Genomic DNA, 21,506 nt, shown 5'->3' on the forward strand with positions numbered 1-21,506 from the left:
AATTAGTGGCCCCAATTCCAAACAAAAAGATACCGGTACCATCTAATTATTTTTATTAGGATCCCATTAGCCTGTGTTTTTTGTTAAGAACTAGCGCCACATACATTTTCATTTAAAATTAATTTATGAAACTCAGCATTGCTATTACATCTTGTCATTACCTTAATTTGCTTAATATACATATTTCTATTATGCTTTTTACTTACAAGTATGAGCTGGCAATAAGAACATCTATGCATAGAATTTATAGTGGAATCTCCAAAAATAAGTAATTTCAAATAAAACCTCAAACAGATCATTGAATGTAACCTTTTTAAGTAGGATTGATCCGAGCAATAGCACGATTCATGAGGTTTCTGAATTCTCCACTCCTCGACCATTCATCAATCTCTCGAGCACGTAGAACTGGAAGAGGATGCGAAAGCTGTCGCGTTTGAGCATTTCTGAGAAAAAAGAAAAAAACAGATATAATAAGTGTCAAAATTTAATACTGGACCAACTTCTTGTTATCTGTTTCTTATAGGGATCCAACCAAATTGTCTCCACCTTATGTACCAGCCAATAGGACTGGAAGAAGCTTTGTCATATGATCGAGCTTGCTCCAAAAATGCTTCAACATTTAGCTGGTCAGCCATGGACGGGCACCCACCAGCTAATTTCATCAGAATGGATATCACAACCTGTTCAAATAAATTTATGGATATGGATTTAGAAGAGGTCACATTAATTTGGAAACAGAAGTTAGTTTAACATATTCAAACAATTTATCGTCTAGACCCATATCTAGAAAGTGTTTCCAAATGGGTACTACTCACATTTGGATCCTGAGCCACAAGAAGGGCTGCACGATCACAAGTAAGCTCTGCAGCTCGTATCCAACGAAACAGTTGTTCTTCCAAATTCTGAGCTATCAACCCACCCACGCCTATCAATTTGCAAAACCATCAGATATGTTAGATGAAACTTGAAAGGAAGAGCTGCAGTTGCTAGTTAAGAAAATACCGGGTAAAGTATTAGCCCCGAGAGTGAGAATATTTGCAAATGTCAGCCATACTCCATGGTCACATTTCAAGTGACCCAATTCATGGGCAAGAACAGCCTGTCCACAATATTAATACATTATGATCAGTGTTTGTAAAGAAAATAAAAACACTATGAATTGTGAGATGTGTTACTTGAAGTTCTTTTCGGGTCATAAGCTCCACAAGGCTTGTATGAACAACAACAAATGGTTTTTTCCCACCTATAGCCAACGTATATGCATTTGGGACAGGACTTTGCCGAACATACAGATCAGGAGCCTCAATGTTCAGTATTTCAGCAGCCTCATTCATCAGTTCATGAAGCTCAGGAAGCTGCTAACACACGCAAATAAAAATGAACTCAGTAATGTCTATTAGTTTGATTCATTAATTGCAAGAACTAAAGAAATCAACATGCAGAAGTAAAATAACCTGATTTTTAGAAACAAGGACAGATGTTCCAATATTCTCAAGTAACATAACCTGCTCAGCTACAGTTCCTGAAATCGATATTTCAGTAATAAAATCACAAAGATACAAAAGAATCCAGATTTGTTTATCAATTCAGTAACTAAAAACATGGGTTTGGCAGAAGATTGATAGATAGGTAAATCAGATGACTTTTCGTACCTAACAAAGCCCTCCCAAGCTCGTTCAATCCAGGAATTGACCTCAAAATCAACGTATTCTGAACAAATTAAGAACAATCCAGACAAGCAAAATTCAGGTAAACAAAAGAAACTAACAAGACCTAGGAGGAGGAGTAGAAGATGATCTCTTCGAAAACCTACTTGTTTGTCAAGAGGATGCCTGAAGTCATCAGCGTCGAGATTACGAAATGTCAACAACGATGAAGCTCGGCAAACACAAGTCGCGGCTCTATGAATATTCTTGTTCCTCTTCATCGTCGTCGTCGTCATCATCACGCTAATTCTCATTCCGTCAAAACGAACGGCGGGAATAACAGTAACCGGAGAAAGCAAAGAAGTTGTCGCCATTGAATCGTAGAATAAGGTAAAGGAAGAAAGAGATCTAGCGATTCAGGGAATTGCGTACAAGTACTAGTCAGCCATAATTCTCTACGTCGTCAGTTTGTGTCCACAGCCGTACTCATGGCAGCTATTTGCCGCCACTTCGTTTTTCTGTTGACAATTTTGGAAGAGAAAGATAAAATCAGATATTTTTTAAAATTTTATTTAAATCTTAATATTTTTCTTTCAAAAATATTATAAAAATAATTTAAAATTTAATAATAAATAAATAACACTAAAACAAATTAGGTGGATTCGAATATCTCGACTTTTCTAATAAAGTTAAGGATGACATAGAAGAAACATCTAACTCCTTCGCGACTATCTTGTCAATTGAGTTATCTAGGTCTAAATACTGATTTTCAAAATAAAAATATAACATCTTAATAATAAACTGATCATTTTCAAAAAAAAAGAAAATTCTTGATAAATAAATTATTTGGATCAACCAATTAAAGAAACAAGAGAGAAATAGATGGATGGAGAAAATAAAAGTAATACAAAAGACAATAATATATATTCATCATAGAACCCATTCTGGGGTCATTCAAACAAACATCCAAACAAAAACAAACACATTGGCAAACAGCTTCTACAAGTAAGTCTCTCTGGAACCAGACTTAACCTCACAAGCTTGTGTTCCATGGAAAATCTGTTGGACAAATAACTAATATCACAAATCATTTATTCATTCAATCAAATCCTCGAGGGAATTCAAAAATCATGGTTGTTACACCCCAGCTTGTTCGCACAAATCTAGCAGGTCCAATGTCTACAAAATTAAGCCAGATCAAAGTTAGTCAAGCTGGTTTATAATATATTGTCATTTGTCACTACTAGATTGGATTATGATACTGTTATTATACCTCGGGCACTGAGAGCTCAAGACGGAACTTTGGTCCATCATAATGATGTAGAACTGGCCTAAAAGCATCTTCCTCCAACGGTTTGCATATCTTCCTAATACGAATTTTCACCTGAAAGGAACAAAATGTAACAAAATCAGACCTTAAAAAAACATGTCAGCAATTCTACTAGTGTTCCCACCTGTGCAGGGAACCTTGATTCTCCTTTAAACTTTTTGTCTTCCCAAGCAGTTGGGTCTATGTTGGAACCTCCAAAACTAGTCGCCTGCATTGAACTTTTATCAGTACAAGTCTACTCATTTCTATGCCCAAATTTCCCTTCAATAGTGTAACAGACTGACCTCAAAGATACCATGCAGCTGATGAGCAGTATAATTATACAGAAACAAGGGCAACCCTGGCGTAATTGCTCGCACAGAGTCTCTATATCTAGGTGGAAGACCTAGGATCAAAGGGTCAAGAGTGAAACAGATATTAAATAAGTCCACATTTTTTTATTTTGGTTACAAATGAATATGTGAAGTTATGCAGCTCATTGGGCAAGTAGAGTTATGAATTGCAGAGGAAATCATGATTACCGAATAGTTGATGCTTCAGATCTTCTTGCATGGTATCATTATTGCAAACAAATATGTAACCTCCGAGAACTTCATTTCTTGGAAGTGTTTCGGCAGTAGGCAGGGTCTTGAACCTTTTGTCAAGTGTGTTGTTCCCACTGGTAAAGTCACTGGTATTGTTGTTAAGCTCCTTACTGAGGTTGTTAACTGAGTACTTGCCTGCAGATATGTTTGCATTGCTCTTCTGATAAATAGATGCATTCAAGTTAAACGAACCATTTTGGAAGGAACTCTTGTTAATACTTTCCATTGCCTTAGCCTCCAGATTAAGCATGTTGAAATACATGTTTTTGATATTCTCATTATCCTGATATCCAATTTTATTTGACCTTATTTCAGCTAGACCCTTTGATAAATCCAGGTTATTCATTCTCTCACACTTTGACCTTGTCTGCTCTGCAAGACTGGAAGCAGCCATTAACCATTTGTGATCTTCCGAGGCTTTTACTTGACTACGATGCTCATTCCCCAATTCCCATAAGCTGTGCATCCCTTCCATCCTGTCATGTTTTACAGAAAAACAGTCACGAAGAAATTCATGAGAAAACTGATCTAGTTAGCCAGCAAAGAAAACCTCAAAAAGGAAGAAGAAAAAACTCTTATTTATTTGTCATATAAAAAAAGACATAAACTGTGGCATATCATTGCATCAAATGAAACCATTAACAGAAATTGAAGAATGACACAACATCTATGCACCAACCATCAGAAAACAAATAACTTAGTGATCAAAGAACTCTGAGAAAAGCTGAAACTCAAATGCAAAAGGTTTCACCATTCTGTTAGCCAAATCATTATCAAGAGGACAAACAAAAGATGCAGTATACAAGAATCATACACCATGGGAACGAAAGTCAACTGGATAAGAACAGCTGAGTATGAAAATCATCAAAAGGAAAGTATGGGGGAAGCTTTTCAACAGTTGAAAGAGATATAATTGAAATGCTTGCGTCAGTGCCTCTTGAATTGGAGAAATATAACAACAGTTTATCGCAAGATCTATTCCTAAAAGCGAATTGAGCGATTAAAGGACGTTTCAACACAAGTTATTCAGATAACAGGATAGATAAGCTTCTGAAGGAGGACAATTACCCTAAAACTGAAAATGAAACGTGTAAAAATGATAACTACAACACGATTGCAAACTCGCACATGAACAACCAAAAAGGCGGAATTGAAGAATGAAGTCGGGATCCTTAAACTACGTAGAAAAGTAGGGGATAAAGAAATAAGCTGGGAACAGCTGTAGATTCGATTTCAGACCAAAAATAGCAGAGAATTAAGAGTGATACCTCAAATTTGCAGTGGATTCCTGTCGGAGAGAGAAACCCTAGGGACTAGATTTCAGGATCCAGCGAGAGAAACGATGAACAGCGAGGAAAGCCAGATTTTTATCGTATCACCATTGGTTGATATCAGTCACTATTTCGTTGAAAACCACTGGAATTTGAAATTTCATTGTAGCAATCATTTAATTTTGAACAACTATAATTATTTATTAATTTTTGCTGAGTTTTAAATATTAGTTCCTTATAAATTCTTCTAACCTAAGACTTTTTCACTTTCCTTTTTAATGACTTAACTAATAGGGATGTCCATCTTCAATCAAATAATCATATATTTTTTTATACTAAAATGACAGGTTATAAATGCAATCTTATTAGGTTTAACTATAACTTTACTTAGACATTTCTAAAATTAATTTAAACAAAAAAAAAAAAGTTTAACATTATTTCATTGAAAAGCCCAAAAAGTTGGAGAGTCAATAATCAAAATTAGACGAATCATAGTTTTGTTGTAAGATAACAAATAAAATACCCAAAAAAAATTGAATGATGTAGTCAAATCACATTACAAAACACATATTATAATGAACAAAACTTATAATCTAACTATCCCAACATATGTTGTCTTCATATCCGCCTTTTTGAATATATTGCTTTTTTTCACGTCCCCTTATTTCTCGTTTTTTATTAAGAGAGATTGAATTGAAACAGATAATGATATATGTCTGTTCTCATTGTTTAATTTTTTTTTTCTAAATTAACACGTACTAACATGATAAAGTGTATTTTTTTTCAGAATTTTAAATCTTTTGTCACTACTTTTTGCTGTTTCAGTTTTATGTGTTTAAGGATCAACAATTTTGGTTATATCTTTATTTTTCTCCTTGGTTATATCTTTGTTTTCATCTTCGGTCTCTTTCTCTTTCTCTTTCTTGTCTTTAAATTTATCTTTTTTAATATCCCCTATTTCATCAATTTCATTGATTTTTTCACTATCTAATTCTACTTTGTTTTCTTCTAAAAAAAAATGAAATTAATTTTTATTTTGTACAATGCGGTACGTGTAAGAATTGAGACTGATTTTTAACTCTTAAGAACAATTTGACGATTTTATTGTATATGAGACAGAAAGTAAAATTTATCAAAAAAAAATAATTGGGGAGATAGAGATTCACCATTTTTTCATTGACGTAGCTTTGTCACTTGATTTTTTTTTTTTGATAAATTTTATCTTTTAATAACTTTAATAAAAATATTTTTTTTATTATAATATATATATTTTTTTGTATATTAGAAAAAAAAATTAATAGTCTATTCAAACTCATCGTATCTTTTAGTAGGGGTGGCCAAAGAATCCGATCCAAAATACTCGATCCGTTGATCCGGCCGATCCGATCCGAAAAAATCCGAATTCGATGGATCGGATTCGGATATCGATCCGATCCGATATTTTTACCGGATTTCCGGATCGAAAAAAAAATTCGAATACCCGAAACCGATCCGGTGATTTTAAAATTTATAAATAAACAACAAATCTAAACAAAAATATTGTTAAATAAATCTCTCTCTTCCTTTCTTTTTCTTCTCGTTTCTCCTCTTTACAAACTCAAACCCAAACAAAAATCAAAGATCTTTTTCTTCCATTTGTCTTCCCATTTTCCAAATCTGATTGTGAATTTCTCACATCGTCATTAGTCATTGCCACATTGGAGGCTTGAAGTCTGAAGCTGTTGCCACAAAAATATTGGGTCACTTGAGTGGACTAATGTCTTTTTGTTTTAAAAAAATATTAATTTTATTTTGGTATTTAAATTATATTTTTGATATGTATTGCACTCAGATTTTTAATGAATAATTTCAATTTTCTAGCATATGAAAAAAATTAAAAATATAAAAAAAAATAAGATCAACGGGTGTTCGGTTGTCTATTCGGTTGTCCGAACCGATCCGATCCGGTATTTTCGAATCGAACAGTGGTCGGATACCGAATCAGATACTAATCGCAATTTTTGAAAAACATAGAGTCGAATATTTGATCTGAAATACCGGATAGAAGGGTTTGTCCACCTCTATCTTTTAGTCTTTTCGCCGCTTTCTATTTGGGATACTGAGTACGAGGCCCCAATTCCTCCATTTTCATTGTTGAGAATGAAGAAATTTATTAAAAAGTTTGTCATTTCGGGTTTACGCCTGACGAGAGGGTGGCCTTGAGTTTTGATATACTTTCTTACCTGAGGAAGGATTGTATTGTTTGTTCTGATTCTTCTAAACATTTTCTTATAATTTGTATTTTCTCTTTTGTTTATTGTTAATTTTTGTTTTTCTCCATTTAGTTTTGATGTATTTTGGGGGAAAGAGAAATGACTATATTATATGGTCTGATTCTTTTAAGCATCTAATAATTTTCTGTATTTTTTTATTGTTAATTTATGTTTCTTCTCCATTTAATTTTGATATACTTTCTCATGAGAGTAAGGATTATATTTTTTTTGTTCTAATTCTTCTAAACATCTTTTGATCATTTGTATTATTTATTTTTTTCATTGTTAATTTATACTTTTCTCCATTTAGTTTTGATATACTTTCTTACGAGAAGAATGATTATATTGTTTGTTCTAAACAACTTTTGATAATTTGTTTTCGGTCTTTTGTTTATTATTAATTTCTGTTTTTTTCCGTTTAGTTTAAATGTATTTTTTTACCGTTTCTTGATAATAAGTTAATAAGTTGATGATGCATAGTGTACTATGTTCTTGATAATATGTTTTTGATGTTTTTATGGATGCCTAGTGTTTTGATGATGAAGGTGATTTATTTTTTTTGTTTTGATTGTTAGTTAATGTTTGTTGGTATGGAATTTGGTGCATGTTATGTGAGAATTTGAATATGGACCTAACTTCCATTAGTAATCTTCCTTTTTATTCAAATAAATCAAAATAGTTACTTTGATTTGTGACCAAATATATATTGTTGAATTGTAATATCACTTTTGCATATAAATTTCATATATGCAAATTTGTTGGAAAATTAAAGCATATAATTTTACTTCTGTTCATAAAACCTAATCAAATTAAAATATTTTATTGTAAAAGTTTTAAAATTATAGTATTTATCTAAATCTAATTTATTAATATCTTATATTGTTTTAAAATGATTTAAAAGTTGAAGGATTTATTTAAACATATTCAATAGTTTAAAGTGGATTTGAAACTCATCGAAATTTATATTCTAACGTAAACCCTAATCTTTTGTTATAAAACCCATACACCCGGACCTCTGTAAGTCATAGTCGCTTCATTCTCAAACTGTTTATAGTTTTATTTCTTGCATTCTCTGAATCTAGCAGCGGAAATGAGGCCACCAAGAGGTCGGTTTTCAATATCCTTTCCATGTTTATAGTTAATCGTGTTTTAATCTCGATTCTTTCGTTTGCTTATACAGGACGTGGTGGACCAAGGGGCGGTGGCCGTAGCGATGGCGGCGGTAGAGGAAGAGGAGGTTTCGGTGGCCGCGGTGGCGGACGAGGAGGTGACAGAGGTGGTTTCGGCGGCCGCGGCGGAAGGGGTGGAAGAGGTAGAGGCGGAGGTCGTGGAGGAGGAGGAGGAGGAATGAAGGGAGGTAACAGAGTAGTTGTTGAGCCTCATAGACATGAAGGAGTGTTTATTGCTAAGGGAAAAGAGGATGCGCTTTGCACCAAAAACATGGTTCCTGGAGAAGCAGTATATAACGAGAAGAGGGTTTCTGTTCAGAATGAAGATGGAACAAAGGTTGAATACAGGGTCTGGAATCCCTTCAGATCTAAGTTAGCTGCTGCCATTCTTGGTGGAGTTGATGAAATTTGGATTGTAAGTCTTTTTTATTCACCTAATTCGCTTGTTTTACATTTGATTATTAGCCTTTCTAACATTGGGTGTTGTTTTTATTCCTCTAGAAACCTGGAGCTCGAGTATTGTATCTTGGTGCAGCATCTGGAACCACCGTTTCTCATGTCTCTGACCTTGTTGGGCCTGTATGTATTCACTGAACATGATTAACTTTTTCTCATTACTTGTATATTTGCTGCATCTTATTGTTCTTTATCTGTACAGGGAGGGGTTGTCTATGCTGTTGAGTTTTCTCACAGGAGTGGTAGAGATCTTGTGAACATGGCAAAGAAAAGAACAAACATCATACCCATCATTGAAGATGCTAGACATCCAGCAAAATACAGAATGCTTGTTGGAATGGTAGATGTGATATTCTCAGATGTTGCACAGCCTGATCAGGTATTTGTTTTAATATCTTTTCAACTTCTTAATGATTTAGTATTGCCAGTTTTACAAATTTTGTTTTTGGATTTGTGTCTTGAGAGTTATTTTAATGCCTGCTTTGATTCTTCTTAAATCTCTTAAAATTGACTTGAATCTATCTTCTGCAAATATTTTTGTTGCAAATGATGATTTACTCGGATTCCCCTTCAAGACTTCATGAGTGATGTAAAACCGAGTCTCTGATGCTTATTCAGTTACTAATACCTGAATTTAAGTTATTAATCTTTTAAACTTGTTGTAAATTGAATATCTTTCTCATTTTGTTTGTAAGCATATGATGAATTACTCGGATTCCCCTTCAGGACATTATGGGTGATGCAAAATCGAGTTTCTGATGCTACCTTAATCTGTTTTTACTCTGTTTACTTCATGTTCTTGTTAAAATCTATGTTTCAATTTTATTGTTATTTTTACCAAATTTCATTTTTATAACATTGATGAAATGTTTTTGTTATCTTTTGATTTATTTGATTCTATGAAAATTTCCTTGCTTTTAATGTACTTGATAATTCACTCGGATTCCCCTTCAAGACATCTTGGGTGATGCAAAAACCGAGTCTCTGATGCTTCTATTAAGTTGCTACTACTACTACCAATTAAAAGTTGATTTATTTTGAATTTAATGGTCTGTTCGATTTTTTCTTTCTAAAATGGATTTTGTCCTTATTTTTGGTGCAGTTTGAACTTCATTTGGTTTTGTGCATGTCTTTCATTTTCAAAACCATCTAATTTCTATCCGTATTATCATCAACCTATTCCTGGAATTGCTTTAAATTGATTTATTCATAAGATGATATTAAAATTCCACTAATTCAATGCTTTACCATTTTATATTCTGTAGTATGAATGTCACTACTGGATAGTAAGTATTGAATTTATCTGATTTATCTTGTTTAATAGACTATGAGATTTAAATTTATTTATGTATATGATCTAATAATGCAGGCTAGAATATTAGCTCTGAATGCTTCCTATTTCTTGAAAGCTGGTGGCCATTTTGTCATTTCAATCAAGGTTTGTTATTTTTTTTTGAAATAAATGAACTTTGGAAAAATATTTGTTTATTTATTGGAGTTGTATTATACAGGCAAACTGCATAGATTCAACCGTTCCAGCAGAGGCAGTGTTTGCTCAAGAAGTAAAGAAGTTGCAAGCAGATCAGTTCAAACCAATAGAGCAGGTCACTCTTGAGCCATTTGAGCGTGATCATGCTTGTGTTGTCGGCACCTATCGTGTCCCAAAGAAGGTGAAAGTGGCTGCTGCTGTGTAGTTTAACACCTGTTTTTTTTATATATCTTTGTAGTTTACTACTTTTTTAGGATCAATGTTGTTTTAGGTATGATTTTGATCTATCTTTGTAGTCTACTACTTTTTTGTTATTAGTTTTATTAAACAAACAAAAGAATTAATGATAACTATTTGGCACTAGATTATAATGATTTGTTCAAAGTAGCAAACATTAGTGGATAGCAAACATTAGTGGAGTTGAGAATCCAAACAAAAAGTAAATTAAAGAACTTTACTATTACAACACAACATATTGTCCACAACCAACTTTTTTTTTTATTTATCTCCATTTATGATTTTTTCAAAATCATGCATTAGGGTGAGCAAACAAAGTCATCGCGAGTAGCTCAAGTAACTTGAATTGTAATCGAACCGAGTTTGATTATAAATCTTGATACTCGATCGAGTTCGAGTATTTACAATGTAATTTGAGTCGAGTTTGAATAGTATACTCGATTGAGTTCGAGTATTTATAATGTAATTTGAGTCGAGTTCGAATAATATGATACTCATACATTAACTAATTTGTGTAGATACTCATTTTCTACCTTCGGTTGACAAAAAATTTAAAATAACTCTCCACCAAAATTAGTTTTTAAAAACTATTTTTATACGAGTTTGTCTCATAGGATTTAAATAAATAAATTATTTGGAACCGTGTAACATACTCAAAAACAATTAAAATTTGGAAAATTCAAGATAATAATAAAGGGGTTTTATTCATTTTAAATTAAATTAAAACCTAAAAATAATAAAGGGGTGATTATTTTTTTATTAAATTAAAGTTTGAATGAATAATAAAATAATGAAGGCTCGTGATTTATTTAAAATTAATTTTTAATAAAAGTATATTAAAAATATGATTAATGGTGTTTGTTTATTTAAATTTAAAAATAAGAAGAAGAAAAAAAACACAGTCCTTATGTCCAAAATCTGCATGTGCCTTCCTACAAATTATTTTTATACAAACAATTTTTTTAAATATAATACATATTATAATATATTAAAATTTTATATTATTATAAATAAATAAGTTTAGTATTTTTATAAAATTTAATAAATAAATAAATATATTAATAATTTTATATATTTAATTGCATTTAAAGTGTTAGAGATTGAGTTGGAATCGAAAAAACAAATACCTTTCTAAGTCAACTAACCGTTCCAGATAGAAATCACTCCAAATAGAACTATTCTGTTAACGCGTTTTTAAATTGTTATCCTTTATCACAATAAAATATTTGTGTTTCTTTTTCAAGTTTTGATTTTTTTTTCATTTTACTTAAAAACCCTATAAAAGCTTCAAAATAAGTAAAACATCAAACAAGCTCTAAAAGAAATGACAAAAATAAAAATGACACTAGAATATTCTTATATATATACTTCAATCAAACTTCTTTTATACTACAATAATAGAATTTATAAACTAGTGAACAAAAATAATTACACTTCAATCACGACTTTATGAATATAACCAAAATTAGAGGATAGAGCATATTGGATCAAACTGTGCAGGACACTTGTTTCCACTCGCCGCATGCACTTTGTGTGTGCAGCAAATGAAAATTTGATAAGCAGTTACATGCATGCAATATGTAAGCAGTTAAACTCAATTGTGTGATTTGATATGGGTTATTTGAGATTAATTTCAAATAACCCATTATCCAACCAACATTAAAATCATCATCAATCAAGATATCATTTATTTAATTACAAAAATAAGTACATATTTTTTTTCATTATATATTTATACCCTTATAATGTCATGTCTTTACGTACCCAAATAACATAATTTTTAAAAACTTTCATCAAATAAAGTTATATTATTTGGAACCCTAGATGGATAGATCAAACAAGACTCCATGACTAATTTTTCAAACAGGGCCAATATATACAAGCAGTTACATGCTAGCTAGCCTAATGTCTTGTTTGATATGGGTTATTTGAGATTAATTTCAAATAACCTATTATCCAACTAACATTAAAATCATAATCAACCAAGATATCCTTTATTTAATTATAAAAATAAGTACATATTTTTTTCCATTATATATTTATACCCTTATAATGTCACGTCTTTACATACTCAAATGACATAATTTTTAAAAACCTTCATTAAATAAGGTTATTATTTGGAACCCTAGATCAAACAAAGCTTAGATATGGTAAAATATGAAAAATGTAATTAAATTTGATAAAACTATCTTTTAAAGGCTTAGATCAGTTCAAACCAATAGAGCAAGTCACTCTTGAGCCATTTGAGCACGATCATGCTTGTGTTGTCGGCACCTATCGTGTCCCAAAGAAGGTTAAAGTGGCTGCTGCTGTGTAGTTTAACACTTTTTTTATATCTTTGTAGTCTACTACTTTTTTATGATCAATGTTGTTTTATGTATGATTTTAAACAATTTTGTAGACTACTACTTTTTGTTATTAATTTTATTAACCAAACAAAAGAAATGATAACTATTTGGCACTAGATTATAATGATTTGTTATTAGTAGCAAACATTAGTGAGCTTGAGAATCCCAAAATCAAAAGTTAATTAAATAACTTTACTATTACGACACAAGCTCATATTGTCCACAACCAACCTCTTTTTATTTATTTATTTATTTTTATTTTCATATATAATTTTCTCAAAATCATGCATTAGGGTGAGATAAGAGTGTAAACGAGTTAAGCTGATCGTGAGTAGTTTGGCTCGAACTCGGGAGTAACTTGACAAAAAACTTTAAAGTTAAGTTGATCGTCCATTTAAATTAAAGTTTGAATGAATAATAAAAAATGAAGTTGCGTGATTTATTTAAAATGATATTTTAATAAAAATATATATGAAAAAAAGGATAAATGGTGTTTGTTTATCTTATAGATTTAAGAAATAAGAAAAAAAAAATCATTCTTATGTGACCAAAATCTGCATGTGTCTTCCCTACAATTTTTTTTTATAATATATTACAAATTTATATTATTATAAATAATTTAATTTTTTTTATAAAATTTAATGAATAAATAAATATATTAGTAATCTTATATATTTAATTGTGTTGAGATTGAGGTGGAAAAACAGGATAATTCGATATTTTTAAATGGAATAAATGATAAATTTAGAACTCAGAGTTTTGTCAAAATTTAAGACTCTTCTAATTTTTTATCATTTAAAGAACTCTCCTTACATTATTTAGTTATATTTAAGACTACCATTCAAACATATTTTATTATTATTATATTTTATTACATCAAACAAACCGAACCTAATTCGGCACATTAGGCACATTAAAGAAATTTGATTCCAGTGAAAGTAGAGCAATTAGAATTGTTTGTTTAATAATAGTAAATAAATTTGGTTTTGTTTGATGTAATAAAATATAATAAAAAAATAAATGATATATATCTAAATATAATGACAAAAATAAAAATGACACTAGAATATTGTTATATATACACTTCAATCAATGTCTGAACTTCTTCTTGGCTCATTCGGTCACAGCTCTGGAGCTGATATATCCATCTCCATTTCTTTTTCATACTTAAAGAATTTTTCTGACACACAAAACTTCGTTTACCATAATTTTTCAAGTTCTATATACACTGTCGTAGACATAAACTTCTAGCAGTTAAGCTTATCTACAATGATTAGGAGATCGGAAACTATGACAATTATGTTTAAGGAAAAGAAGACGGTTGGAAATCCGAACTGGTTCATTTGAAAAGTTTGATAGATCGGAGACGAAAACGGAGATGATTAGGAGAAGAAAACGGTTTAGAGATCAAAACTAGTTCATTGAAAATTTCGATACTAGATCAGAATTAGAAGATGAAAACGACAAGATTAGGTACATATTGAAACTGGTTCAATAAGGGAGGTTTAGAGATGAAGACGAACTGGTTCATGATTAAATAAAATATATAATTTTATCAACAGTTTTTAAACATCTGAGTTTTATCACTGATTTTTTATAAGTCAATATTAAAAACAATCTTACAATAAAAAAATACAAATATACATGAGTTAAAATCTACTTAATTTAATTTTCTTAATTTTCAATTAATATTTTTTTACTTAAAAATAAAATTTAACAAATTACTTGATAATGAAATAATAAAAATATGAAATTTGAAAGAGAAAATAAGAGATATAATTATGTAACAAAATTTGATTAGCTAAAAAGATAATAATATATTTTTTTTTCTTTATTTTATTCTCTTCTTTTTATCATTTTTCAGGCAATAATATATAATATCACTCATTCTCTCAATTTTTTCACACTTCTTTCCCCTGCCTCATCAATAGTAAAATATAAATTTAAGTAATAGTACTAAATGTTTAGTTTCTATATTTTTATCTTTAGATTATATCTATCATTATATATTCTGAATTCATCATAAAAGTTAATAATATATAATTTTTATTTTATTTTGATCTTACTTAAAACATAATTTATTTACTAATTAATTAATTAATTATCATTTTAAAATTTATTATAATTATTTTAATTTAATTATTTTTTTAACTATTTAAATTTATTATATTATTATTAATTTTTTTTATTTTAATCTTCTATACACAAATATAAAATATAATTAGTTTTTCATTAATTACTTATCCTTTTAAATTTTTTTATATTAATTTCAATTTAAATATTTTTCTTTTAATAATTAAAATTACATACTTAAAATTACTTAAAATCTTTTTCAACTATTATTAAATAATATGTAAAAAGTTTACTCTAAATTAATTTTATTTCTCCCAAAAAATTTATATTTAAAAAATAATTTCATAGAATTTTAGTTGATATATATATATATGATTGTTAATTGAGATTATGTATATATTATAATATTTATATTATATAAATATATAAAGTCAGGTTACTAAATAGGATTAAGTATTTTACTCTAATATAATACTTTGAATATTTTAATCAATATATGTAATAAAATTTATAATTATATAATTATATTATTACTTTATTTTCTTATAAAACTAAAATACAAAATATTTTTATTAAAATAATATTAAAATTATTCACTTACATCATTATTGACTTTTTTTTTTTTTTTTAATTAATTTTAGTTAAAATAGTTATGTTTTAATGATTAAAATTATATTTATAAAATATTTATTATTATTTGTTTGGTATAATAAATAACATATTATCACAAATTATTTTAATAATTTGTTTTTTAAAGAGTAATTATTATTTTTACAAATAAGGAATTATAATAATTAATATATTTAAGTTGAAATTATATTGTATATAAAATAAAAATAAAAATAAAAAGAAGAATGTAATAAATAAAATAATTAAAATTTTAGATAATTGTACTCGCCCTCTTGGAGGTACCCGAAGTTCGATACCTAGGGATTTTAAGTTTTGATTTAAAAGCCGGATAGGACTAACCTGGTCAAAAGTATAAAAATATAGCCTCGATTTATACGTCAATCTTTTTTAAATAAAACATTATTTAATAAAATAATTTGTACAAAATGTAGCTTTGACGCTTAGTTTAAAGATTTTAAAAAATAAATATTTTGGTGTACATATAAAAACATAATAACTAATAACACTAGAGTTTTCATAAGGGGTCCATTATTTAGTTATGCTCGGAAAATGACTTACGCACTATGTCCTCCACGTCCGTTGAAAACAATTTTATTTTTAAAAGTCTGGCTAACAAAATATTTATTTATAACGTTTATTTTGTTTGATTTAGTAGTTCGGGGGTCATAAACAAGGACAAATTTGTATTACTTAAATAATTGTACACATTTATTTAGAGATGCGTACATGCGTTTACGGTTATAAAAGATTGAGTAAAAGACCTGAAAATATCAGAAAAGGGTGTTAGAATTTAAAAATAAATTTCAAACAGAGCCTTAGTCAAAATTTTTGTTTGGGAAACATCCCGAAAATATTTTGAAATCATTTTCCGATCTCTCGGGACCATTTAAAAATAGATTGAGGTTCCAAAATGACAAAAATAATTTTGGGTTTTCAAATGTAACAAAACTAGACTTAGGACCGGAGTCCTAAGGATTTTATATGTTTTTGTCGGTCGGGGACCGAAGAGACTTAGTCTAGACCGAGTGAGCTCTCGATCGAGGTTTGGGATACTCGGTCGGATGACCAGAGTCCCTAGGTGAGGGTGTCAAGGACTCTCGATCCTTGGCTGAAATTACCAGTCTAGGCATAAAAACATATTGGTTCTGATCTAGCCTAGGGCTAGGTTTCTCGGTCAAGGTGTAGAAACCTCTTGGCCCGGATCTAGTTCTAGGCTGAGATCCTTGGCCTTGGGTTTAAGAAACTCGACGGTCCTAAGATCTGGGAGTCTTGGTTCCAAGTCAAATTTCTCGTCATTGGTCTCGGTTAGGACCGAGGATTCTCAGTCCTATATGACTCAGTCCAAGAACACCAAGTGTTTTTCATTTGGTTCAAAGTTGCAGGTTTATAACTTTTGATACAGATTATGAACACGTGAGCGGTAAATTGCTATTAACTCAACTAGATGTAAGGATCACAACCCATAATCTTAGAACCGATCAATCGAGCCCTAAGACAATCAATTTTTTGAAATGATTTCTAGGGCAAGATTTGGAAACTTTCAAATTATTAGGCCATCTCATGACCTAAAATTCTAGTTCCAACAACTTCTAAATGGTGTTTATAATCAAACATGACCAAAACAAGAACATCAATCAAGCTCTGTAACAAGTTTCAAAACTAAAATTTAAAATTTTATTTGAAAATGTTCAGTTCGATCAAACATAATCAGGACATATGTTATATAATTTAAAATTCATCCTAAAATGTTTAAAACATGTTATGCAGCTATCAATATTTTTTTAGTGTTAAACTTTGTTTTGACTTAAAATATACTAAGTCAGGAATTTATTATCCTAACATGCATTGTGGAGTGATATACATGGAGCATCCTTATTGATGATATCCACTAAAGAAATTGTTGCGCGGAAGGTAAGAAAGTGATGATCAATGACGTATAAAAAACAGATTAAGAGGGAGACTTTATTATAAAAGATTAAAATCTTACTGCAAATAAAATGGACTACAACTATTAATATGTAAATTACAGAAAACTTAAACACATAACTTAAATAAACGTAACCAACTGTAGAATAATGATAATGTAACGGAAATTAATATAAACCACAAACAATTAATGATTAATTTTAATTCATATACTAAAGGCAAATCGTTATAAATCTCCACATTCTCTTGGTATCACCAAACAAGAAGAGTTTTATCAGGCTACTTTCAACTGTCAACATTTAGCAAGTCCAAACAATGAGTGGATTTGTTAAATGAAACTGACTTTGTGAACATGTCAGCATGATTATGATGAGTGCTAATCTTCTTCAACTTGATTCTCCTCTCAATACGAAAAAAATGATAACGAACATTAATATGTTTGGTTCTATCATGATGCACTTGATCTTTGGTCAAACAGATAACACTTAAGGTAGCAAAAAAAATAATTTCCTGAGCATGATGGATACAACTGTCACTAATTAATCATTTCAACCATATACCCTACTTGGCTGCTTCCGTTAACCATATATTCAGCCTTGGTAGTGAACAACGTCACAATCGACTGTAATGTTGCTTTCCAACTAACCATAGAGTCACCATGGGTGTAAACATAACCAATCATTGATCTTCTACCATCGATATCTGCAGCATAATCTGAGTCTGAATAACCAGTTACGAGAAACTGGTTATTACTCCCATAAATGAGACCAACACCTGATGTGCCTCTCAAATAGATAAATATTTGTTTTACCATTTGCTAGTGTTCCTTAACAGGTTGAGACATAAACCTGCTAACAACACTAACTGAATATGCAATATCAGGTCTGGTGCAAACCATGACATACATTAAACTACCCATCGCACTAGCATACGGTACATGAGACATGTGTAACTTCTCAACTTTAGACTGGGGTGCGAATGCAAACAAATGATTAGTAACAGATGTATGAGTATTTAGAGTTTTTCCTGTACTCATACTAAAACGAGACAACATTTTCAAAATATAACCCTTTTGTGAAATAAATAGCTTCTTTTAAAATTGATCTCGTACCATTTCCATGCCCATAATTTTTCTTGCTCCACCTAAATCTTTTATATCAAACTCGGAACTGAGAAGGTATTTTAGCTTTTGAATCTCTGACATTTTCTTGACTGCGATTAACATGTTGTCTACATACAGGAGTAAATAAATTAAAGAACCATCACCGATTTTGTTGTGATAAACACAACAATCATATGCACTCTTATTGTAACCATGTTCAATCATGAAATTGTCGAACCGCTTATACCACTATCGATGAGACTGTTTAAGTCCATACAAAGACTTCTTCAGACTACAAACATATGTTTTCTTATTAGGAACAAGAAACCCTCCAGGATGACTCACCAATATATCCTCCTGAATCTCACAATGTAATAAAGTCGTCTTCACATCTAATTGCTCGAGATCTAATGTGCTACTATAGGCAGTAGTACCCTAATAGAAGTGTGTCAAACTATATGTGAGAATATCTCGTTGTAGTCTACGCATTTCTTTTGACTGAATTCCTTTGCAACTAGTCGTGCTTTATATCTGGTCCCTTTAGCACTAGAGGTTCCATATTTCCTTTTGAAAATTTATTTGCATTCAATGACTCTTCTCCCCTTAGGTAAAGTAACGAGCTCCCATGTATTATTCTTGTGAAGTGATTCTATTTCTTCACACATGGCAGCAATCCATGCGCATAATCACAACCATTAACAACTTCACTATAAGAAGATGACTTATTATGTATGACATCTTCAGCTACCTGAAGTGCATAACTTACCATTTCTTCAGTATCATTCATAGAGGGATTAATTGTCCTACTTCCATGACCAGTTGAGATCTTTCTTCCCTCGATTGGATGAATTAACTTGTTAGGAACTTTAATTTGCCTTCTAAGTCGTGTAGCAATGTCAGATTGACTTTTAGGTACTCCAAATTGATAAACTCCTCAGATGGTTTATTAGTATCGTGTGTCATGCCAGCTGTCCCGTGAACTAAAGCCACCTCAAGCTCCACCTTTTTCTCAGTACTATCATTTTCTCTAGAAAGTGATGGTTTTACAGGGATTTAAGTATAAACATCTCATTAAATGTGACATCCCTACTGAGGATTACTCTACCTTAAGAAGATGGTCATATTCTATATTCCTCGACTCCATCTTCATAGCCCATAAAGACACCATATTTTAACCTTGGTTCCAACTTTCAAGTGAGAATAACTTCAAGTGAGAATAACCAACGATATTACCAGACCATACCTCATAAGATATTATGCAATCAATTCCAGTATGAGATGCACGATTTATCAAATAGAAAATCGTTAAGACAACCTCACTCTAGTACTTTCTACTTTCTAGCCAATCCAGCATTAAAGAGCATGCTTATAACTTTCTCTAGCAGTGTTGATTCACATTTTCTACTACACCATTCTGTTGTGGTGTACCTCGGACAGTGTGATGTTTTGCAATCCCCATATCCATGCAGAATTCATTAAACTCAGAAGAACAATTTTCAAGTCCATTTTCTGTTTGCAGCCTCTTAACCTTCTTTCCAGTTTGATTCTCCATTAGTGTCTTCCAATGTTTGAAGGTCTTAAATACCTCACTCTTATATCTCAGAAGATACAACCAGGTCATCCTTGAGTAATCATTTATAAATGTTACAAAATAGTTATAACCTCTTATACATTCAACTTGAGTTGAACACCACCAATCAAAGTGAATATAATCTAGTGTGCCCTTAGTTTTTTGAACTCTTTTACAGAACTTACTGCGATGCTTTTTCCCAAAAATGCAGTGTTCACACAGCTCAAGGTTGGTAACCTTGTGGCCAGATAAAAGATCCCGTTTGGACATAATTTGCATCCCCCTCTCTCCCATATGTTCAAGTCACATATGCCACAACTTGGTTATATCAAGTTGCCGATTCATAGATTTAGATGCGACTGCAATGGAACCTGTCAGCGTCTTATCTTGTAGTATATGCACGATATTCTATTTGATACATTTCAGTATTACTTTTGAACATTTACTAATGCACATTGTTCCTTTTTCACCGCTAAAATTGAAACCTTTAGCATTTAAAATGCCTAAATATATTAACTTCTTCTTTAGTTTATGAACATGTCAAACGCCAGTTAGGGTCCGTATTTTACCATCATCGGTCAGAATTTTGATAGTTCCAATACCCACAGTTCTATATATGGCATCGTTTACTATGACAACGTTTCCACCATCATAATCTTCATAGGTATCAAACCATTCTTTGTTCGGACTCATATAATATGAACACCTTGAATCCAATACCCACATATCAATAAAGTGTAGAGAAGTGTTAGCTACAAGGGAAATGTCCTCTTCAGAGTTAGTGTCTCTGTCTTTATGTGATACAGAAGCCGTGGAATATTTGCCCATTTTCTTAGGAAAATTGTTTTTCCAATGACCACATTCTTTACGTAATTGCAGATGTCTTTAGCACTAGAACCCTTAGATTTGTATTTTTTATCCTTTTTCTTTCTAGACTTTTTGTAGTTGATTGTGCAGACAATCAACCCATATGCTTCACTATCTACATTTTACCGCTCTCCTTACGACACAGTTCTCTAATATGAATTGTTGACCGAACTTCCTCTAAAGTCACAATGTCTTTACCCACAACGAATGATTGAACAAAATTTTCAAACAAGTTGGGTAAAGATACCAACAGAATTAATGCAACATCTTAATTTTCAATCTTAACATCTATATTTCTCAATTTAAGTAATATAGTGTTTAACTTATCGAGATGTTCACGAAGAGACTTACCTTCAAGCATACGAAGACTGAATAGACGTTGTTTTAATAACAATTTGTTAGTTAGTGATTTTGTCATGTACAAAGCCTCTAACTTCGACCACAAACCGATTGCGATATCTTCATTTGATACCTCAGTAATCACTCATCAGCCATACAAAATAAATTGTTGAGTGTGTCTTTTCTTCCAAGGCCTCAACCTCAGTAGTGATTTTAC

The 21,506-nt window shown here is 30.9% G+C and overlaps 3 protein-coding genes and 3 non-coding genes across 6 annotated transcripts; 4 read left to right on the forward strand and 2 right to left on the reverse strand.

Moving 5' to 3' along the window:
* Positions 1 to 101: 101 nt before the first annotated feature.
* LOC124938279 (protease HtpX homolog) lies at positions 102 to 2,182 on the reverse strand. Its single transcript, XM_047478696.1, has 8 exons — positions 1,814 to 2,182; positions 1,653 to 1,710; positions 1,455 to 1,522; positions 1,176 to 1,355; positions 1,003 to 1,099; positions 816 to 925; positions 547 to 680; positions 102 to 443 (listed from the first exon to the last, which is right to left on the reverse strand). Exons 1-8 carry the CDS (start codon positions 2,018 to 2,020, stop codon positions 314 to 316), a joined length of 984 nt encoding a protein of 327 aa, XP_047334652.1. The 5' UTR covers positions 2,021 to 2,182; the 3' UTR covers positions 102 to 313.
* A 349-nt stretch (positions 2,183 to 2,531) lies between these two features.
* Positions 2,532 to 4,992, reverse strand: LOC124938441 (B2 protein-like). The gene is made up of 6 exons (XM_047478882.1): positions 4,829 to 4,992; positions 3,498 to 4,036; positions 3,261 to 3,361; positions 3,101 to 3,184; positions 2,920 to 3,030; positions 2,532 to 2,825 (listed from the first exon to the last, which is right to left on the reverse strand). The coding sequence occupies exons 2-6, from the start codon at positions 4,033 to 4,035 to the stop codon at positions 2,784 to 2,786; spliced, it is 876 nt and encodes a 291-aa protein (XP_047334838.1). The 5' UTR covers position 4,036; positions 4,829 to 4,992; the 3' UTR covers positions 2,532 to 2,783.
* A 3,083-nt stretch (positions 4,993 to 8,075) lies between these two features.
* On the forward strand, positions 8,076 to 10,459 carry LOC124938242 (rRNA 2'-O-methyltransferase fibrillarin 2-like). The gene is made up of 6 exons (XM_047478651.1): positions 8,076 to 8,189; positions 8,264 to 8,667; positions 8,754 to 8,831; positions 8,911 to 9,087; positions 10,078 to 10,146; positions 10,220 to 10,459. The coding sequence occupies exons 1-6, from the start codon at positions 8,174 to 8,176 to the stop codon at positions 10,400 to 10,402; spliced, it is 927 nt and encodes a 308-aa protein (XP_047334607.1). The 5' UTR covers positions 8,076 to 8,173; the 3' UTR covers positions 10,403 to 10,459.
* Positions 9,249 to 9,319, forward strand: LOC124940802. The gene has a single exon (XR_007099537.1). It is a non-coding gene; the product is annotated as a small nucleolar RNA snoR60 (small nucleolar RNA).
* On the forward strand, positions 9,401 to 9,471 carry LOC124940800. Its single transcript, XR_007099535.1, has one exon. It is a non-coding gene; the product is annotated as a small nucleolar RNA snoR60 (small nucleolar RNA).
* Positions 9,629 to 9,700, forward strand: LOC124940808. Its single transcript, XR_007099542.1, has one exon. It is a non-coding gene; the product is annotated as a small nucleolar RNA snoR60 (small nucleolar RNA).
* Positions 10,460 to 21,506: the final 11,047 nt, after the last annotated feature.

This window comes from Impatiens glandulifera, chromosome 5, assembly GCF_907164915.1.
Source record: "Impatiens glandulifera chromosome 5, dImpGla2.1, whole genome shotgun sequence".
Taxonomy (NCBI): domain Eukaryota; kingdom Viridiplantae; phylum Streptophyta; class Magnoliopsida; order Ericales; family Balsaminaceae; genus Impatiens; species Impatiens glandulifera.

Excerpts from the sequence above, each read along its gene's own strand:
- LOC124938279 (XM_047478696.1), bottom strand. The coding sequence starts at position 2,020 with ATGGCGACAACTTCTTTGCTTTCTCCGGTTACTGTTATTCCCGCCGTT. Across the intron at positions 681-815 it reads TTGTGGCTCAGGATCCAAAT|GTTGTGATATCCATTCTGAT; the intron begins GTGAGTAGTACC and ends TTATTTGAACAG. Across the intron at positions 444-546 it reads CCTATTGGCTGGTACATAAG|AAATGCTCAAACGCGACAGC; the intron begins GTGGAGACAATT and ends CTTTTTTCTCAG.
- LOC124938441 (XM_047478882.1), bottom strand. The coding sequence starts at position 4,035 with ATGGAAGGGATGCACAGCTTATGGGAATTGGGGAATGAGCATCGTAGT. Across the intron at positions 3,362-3,497 it reads TCTGAAGCATCAACTATTCG|GTCTTCCACCTAGATATAGA; the intron begins GTAATCATGATT and ends CTTTGATCCTAG. Across the intron at positions 3,031-3,100 it reads AATCAAGGTTCCCTGCACAG|GTGAAAATTCGTATTAGGAA; the intron begins GTGGGAACACTA and ends TGTTCCTTTCAG.
- LOC124938242 (XM_047478651.1), top strand. Across the intron at positions 8,668-8,753 it reads GAGTTGATGAAATTTGGATT|AAACCTGGAGCTCGAGTATT; the intron begins GTAAGTCTTTTT and ends TTATTCCTCTAG. Across the intron at positions 9,088-10,077 it reads ATGTTGCACAGCCTGATCAG|GCTAGAATATTAGCTCTGAA; the intron begins GTATTTGTTTTA and ends CTAATAATGCAG.